Source organism: Pteropus vampyrus, unplaced genomic scaffold (assembly GCF_000151845.1).
Source record: "Pteropus vampyrus isolate Shadow unplaced genomic scaffold, Pvam_2.0 Scaffold503, whole genome shotgun sequence".
Taxonomy (NCBI): domain Eukaryota; kingdom Metazoa; phylum Chordata; class Mammalia; order Chiroptera; family Pteropodidae; genus Pteropus; species Pteropus vampyrus.
In genome coordinates, this window is record NW_011889284.1 from 1,106,439 (window position 1) to 1,112,253 (window position 5,815).

Sequence of the window (5,815 nt, forward strand, 5' to 3'; positions counted from 1 at the left end):
TCCCCTTAAGATCTAGATCTCTGAAGGTGGGGCATCTCCTCCCACACGCTAGCGTATTGCACCCAGGGCCTGGCATACTCTGGGGGGCCTAGCAAACCCGGGGTATGGTCTGTGGCTCCACCTGGGGCGTGAACGCAGGTAAAGCAGATGTGCTAACCACTACACTATGGAGCCACCCCCACACTATGTGAGCCACCCCCGGTAGATTCTATTCTTCACCCCCAAGAGATCCTCTGAAAAGCCTATGTGCCAATCAGGCAGGTGTTAGACATGTCCTTTGATGTGGATTCCTTGGGACTACATATCACTTGATTTAATGAAATGTATATGCCTTGTATAGAACCGCAGCTCCTATACTTGTAGGGAAAAGGCAAAAGTTTATTTTTGTAAACTAGGTTAAATATTGGAGCAAAACAATCAAGAAGGCCATCTACTGTTTTTTTCTTTTTTCCAGTTCAGTTTATACATATCTTTGGTCCTTCTAGTCGCAGAACGCTGATCTTATCTCTGAGACATGATATTTTTTATATTTGCTTTTCTCGTGTATGTGATAAAGAATCATGTAATGAAAAGTTTTTTGTTTTTGTTTTTGTTTTTGTTTTTTTTAAATTTACCTCGACATGGTGCTATGATGAAGAAATGATAGGATGGAGGTTTTTTTCAACAAACATTGCAAAGACATACAGTACATTGTTTGGAGTACATACATGTGGAAGCCACACAGCTATTCTGGGGTGGGGTAACACTGCGAGAGGTGTGATGGACGTGCTCCTTCAGGAAGCATTACCAGAGGCAGCCGAGGAATTGCATGAGAGAAACAGTCTCGTTGTTAAAGCTTTCAGCATTGTTCCTCCTATTATTCACCAGAGTTTCGGATCACTTTAAGATCACTCTCATCATTCAAAAGAATGTGCCTTGGGCTCCAAGCAGCCAACGCTCCCTAAATGGAATTTCAAACATGATTTCAGAACTTTAAAAGGAATGTAAATCAACTGAACATATAGTCACAATTGGGAGTGCAGAGGAGGGACAAATTAAGCAATCTCATGGATGAAAACCTTCAACTCTCTTACATTTCACGTTCTTTCTCTTGTCCATGGGCACATGTGATCTTTTCAAAGCAGTAACCAGAGCCTAGATATAAACTTGTATGTTCTGCTTTCTTTTTCTACCTTCCCCTCCAGCTTTATTGAGATATAATTGACACATAACATCGTATAAGTAAGGTGTACAATGTGATGATTTGACACAAGTATATATTACAAAATGTTCACCACAATAAAGTTAGTTAACGTATCCTTCACTTCACATAATTACTTTGTTGTCGTTGTTATAGCAAGGACATTAAAGCTCTACTTTCAAGTATACAATATAGTATTTTTAGCTATAGTTACCGTGTTACTTACATTAGATCCTTATTCATCTTATAACTACAAGTTTGTATCCTATGACCAGCATCTCCCCATTTCCCCTACTCCTCAGCCCCTGGACACCACCTTTCTACTCTCCGTTTCTGAGTTGAATGTTTTTGATTATCTTACTTTACAAGTAAGATAATACAATATTTGTCTTTCTCTGTCTGACTTATTTCACTTAGTATAATGCCCTCAAAGTCCATCTATGTTGTCACAAATGACAGAATTGCCTTCCTTTTTTATGGCTGAATAATATTGCATTGTATATATATATGTATAGGTATAGGTATAAATATAGTTATAGATCCCACATTTTCTTTATCCATTCATCTACTATTAGATATTTAGATTGTTTCAATGTCTTGACTGTTGTGAATATTGTGAATAATGCTATGAACATGTGAGTGCAGATATCTCTGAGATGGTGATTTCATCTCCTTTGGATATATACCCAGAAGTGGGATTGCTGGATCATATGATTGTTCTATTTTTAATTGTTGAGGAATCTCCATACTGTTTTCATAGTAGCTGCACCAGTTTACATTCTCACCAACAGTGTACCAAGGTTTCCTTTTCTCTACATCCTTGCCAGCATTTGTTACTTGTCTTTTTTATAATTGCCATTCTAACAGATGTGGGATACTACACCTGTCATGGTTGTGATTTGCATTTCCCTGATGATTAGTAATGTTGAGCACCTTTCCATGTACTTGTTGACCATCTGCATGTCTTCTTTGGAAAGGTGTCTCTTTAAGTCCTCTGCTTATTTTCAGTTGGATTGGTTTCTTTTTTGCTATAGAGTTGTAGGAATTCCTTATTTATCTTGGATGTTAATTCTTTATTAGATATATGGTTTGCAAATATTTTCTCCCATAGTAGGTTGTTATTTTGTTGATTGTTTCTTTTCTGTGCAGAAGTTTTTCAGTTAATTGATTTTTGCTTTTGTTTATTTGTGCTTTGCTCTTTTCAAGGCACATTTATTATTAGTTATTTATGTTGCTGAGGGTTCTTCACGATCATCCCATTTTGTGCAAAGGGAGCCTCTTCTGAAGATACATAAAACCTCAAGTTGACAAGACTGGTTTCTCTACTCCAAACACTTCCGATCAAAATCATTCCGAAGAGATTTTCTCCTCCTCTTTATAAAGATCCACAAAGGTAGCAAGTCCATGAGTCCCTCAGGAGTGATTCTAATGTTTATTCAGTCTAAGACACCCATCTTTGGCCCAAAGCTAAACTCCATTTTTAGGCAAGAACACATAAAAAGTGCTCCTATTTTAATGCATAAAATATGGTGTACTAAATGTTAAAAAATGTTTTAAATGTTAAAAAAAGTCCTTAGATGTTAAAAAATGAATTCAGTGTTTAATAATTTAATTGCATTTTAAAGATATCAGAGAAGTTACTATATATACCATAATGGTACCTTGTACTATATATAATAAAAGACTTCTTTAGAAATACAAACAGCTGCTGTCTAATTTATCTGCTTTAAAGCCATTTAGACTTTGACAGGTAGGTTTTTAGAAGCAGAGCATAATTGTGAGAAAGGTTTAAATATTTTTCCCAAAGTAGATATAGGTTTTAGTACATTTCATAAAAAATAAAATGTACGTTCATTAAAAAATTGTCGTTAAGAAAAATGTAAAGGGAATGAATATAATTCCCGTTTACTCTTAGATTTTGTTTGCATAATATTCCAGATTTTTTTTAGGCGTAAAATATACCTAAACCATTAGTATAGACACGCAGAACTCATTTTTCTTCAGAGAATAATTTAATATTTTACGGCTTACTTGTTTTTTACTTAAATACATGAGAGGACAATTGTATAATGTTTCATAATAGGTTTATAATCTTCAACTATTTATACCTATTTTGGGCATTTCTTCCATATTTATATTGCTTATATTTTGTACTGTTTGACTTTTTTTCTGATTTATACCTCATCTCCCTATGTAGATTACAACCTCTTTGAGGCAGGAACTCTCTTTTATCCCTTTATATACCCTCAGGATGGTCAACTCAGTGCCTTATTCATAGTAGATGTTCCATCAATACGAGCAGATTGACAACAATTGATTAATTTGCTTGGAAAATGCCATTAATACCCAATTCCTGAGCACAGAGATAATCAGCCCTCAGGAGCCAGTGTGGGTTTAATGTCCACAAGAGTCAACGTTGTGACTGACGTTCTAACCACAATCGGATCTGTAACACATAGAAAGGAGCACACTATCTGAGTAGCAGTTACTTACTCTTGGCCACAGGAGACAAAAAGTTTCTTTGGACAGAGAAACATGTCTCATACCACACGAAGAGGAAGTGTTTGACTTCAAGGCTTAACATCAGGGGCTTTGCATTCTCCTGGATCTTTTCTGAACATTAGTGATTGTAATTACATTAGTAAGAACTTATTTAATCATTCATTACTCACTGTTCCTCAGCTTCAAAATCAGGTGAATGGCAAGATGTCGCCTAAGGTTCCTTCCACCTCTAGCATGCTGGGCTTTCTACACTGGGCTAACAGGTGTCAGGTCCATGAAACAACCCTTTGGGGATGTAAGTGTCAGCCTAGATGCAGCCTCCTACCTGGGCATTGTGGAAGGACATTTCTCAGCTGTTTGCGTGTCTGCAATTGTGAGTACAAGTGACTGTGTGTATGTGATGAAGATATAGCCATGGCCACCCTCCTCACTCCATTACTGTGCCCTATAAATGTCATTTCCAAGCATAATAATAAAATAAATCAGACTTAGGTTCTTGTGGAAAAAAACAGTTTAAGAGGACTATTGGGCATTTTGCTTTGAAGATCTCTGGACAAAACAGAGAGACAGATCTACCGAAAGGAAACGTTACAAAGACCATGACTTCTATGCTGAGAGCACGGTTTATTAAAAAACAAATGACATGATTTAGGAGTTAGGCTGGGGTCTTGAGAAGACAGGGGATTCTTCAGTCAGTAGCTGGTCTGGAAAGGTGTCTTCAGTGCCTGCTCCGAGCTAGTTTGAAGAGATGAGAATGGGCTTCTCAAGAAAAGACTTCTTGTTCTGCAGGGAAGCTAAGGGGCAGCAGGATGGACCTGGCCTACAACTGGGGCAGCTTAGCGATGACACACCGCTCAGCAGCAGCAGGGGGAGGTCCTGCAGGTGCTGCGGCAGGGGGCCGGCTGGCAGCAGGGGGGCCGGCAGCAGGGGGCCTGCACGCAGATGGGCTGGCAGCAGGTGGAGGCCCAGCAGCAGGGGCGGCAGACCACGGCCGTGCAGGACGTAGGGCAGCAAGCAATGGGGCGGCAGCAGCCCTCCTGCAGGCCGCAGGGGTCACAGCAGACGGGGCGGCGGCAGGGCTCGCAGATGGGGCGCGTGCAGCGGGGCACGCAGGTCACGGGGCGGCACACGGTGGTCTGGCAGCAGCAGGGGCGGCAGCAGCAGGGGTCGCGGCAGCAGCAGGGCTGGCAGCAGCCTCCGCCACAGCTTGAGCAGGTGGAGCCACAGCAAGAGCTGGTCATGGTGGTGTCTGGGGCTGGACTGGGTTTGGCTGGTGAGAGGAGTTGGGTGTTCTCAGGTGTGAATGTCTTCCTCCCATGGGGGCCCTTTATATACCCTGGCCGAGAGCTGATAACTCCCAGGACGTATGGTCGCTTCCTTATTTTTGTTTATTCTTTTTGAAGTGGCACTGATAGGTAAGTTCTCTAGACATTTTTTTAAGTGCTTAGGTACTCATAAATGACTAATTGTTTTCCTTATTTAATGGATGATCATTATATTTTTCTATTTATGGTTCAGACACAAACTTAATGACCCTAATTTCAAAGTCTTCAATGATCTGTATAATTTAGTGTTGCTCTTGCCATTTAGTGTTTTGATAGCATAAAGTAGCTGTCGTGCTCTTAGGGTTCCTTACTAACAGTGGAAGTGCAGCCCCACGTGGTGAATGCCCTTCACTGCTAAGCCTCCTGGGCAAAGCAAGTTCAGAAAAACACTGCAAGAACATTTTAGAAGTCATGGTTTGTCAGTAAAAGAAAAATTTTCCAGGTCACTTTTTGGAGCTATAGGAATGCATCGTATTAGGCCTCTATCATCAGTGGTCCCCTCCCCCCCCCCCCCGATTTTTTTTAGTTTTTGTAAAATACCCATAACAAAATTTACAGTTCAGTGGCATTATATACATTTACATTATTGTGCAACCGTAAGCTCCATCTGTCTCCAGAACTCTTTCATCTTGTAAAACTAACACTCTGTACCCATTAACACTAACTCTCCAGGACCCCCTCTCTCTAGCCTCCGGCAGCGACCATTGTGCTTTCTTTCTTTAAAAATTATCTCCTCTCCTCTTTCCCCCACACTCAGTCTATGGTAACCACTATTCTACGAATTAGGCTTTTGTTTTTCTGGTCTTAG

The 5,815-nt window shown here is 40.3% G+C and overlaps 1 protein-coding gene across 1 annotated transcript; it reads right to left on the reverse strand.

The window, feature by feature from the left end:
- Positions 1-4,533: 4,533 nt before the first annotated feature.
- On the reverse strand, positions 4,534-4,966 carry LOC105307544 (keratin-associated protein 2-4-like). Its single transcript, XM_011383091.2, has one exon. It carries the CDS (start codon positions 4,921-4,923, stop codon positions 4,537-4,539), a length of 387 nt encoding a protein of 128 aa, XP_011381393.1. The 5' UTR covers positions 4,924-4,966; the 3' UTR covers positions 4,534-4,536.
- Between the last annotated feature and the right edge of the window lie 849 nt (positions 4,967-5,815).

What these genes read in the sequence shown, in the direction of transcription:
- LOC105307544 (XM_011383091.2), bottom strand. Translation starts at nt 4,923, where the DNA reads ATGACCAGCTCTTGCTGTGGCTCCACCTGCTCAAGCTGTGGCGGAGGC.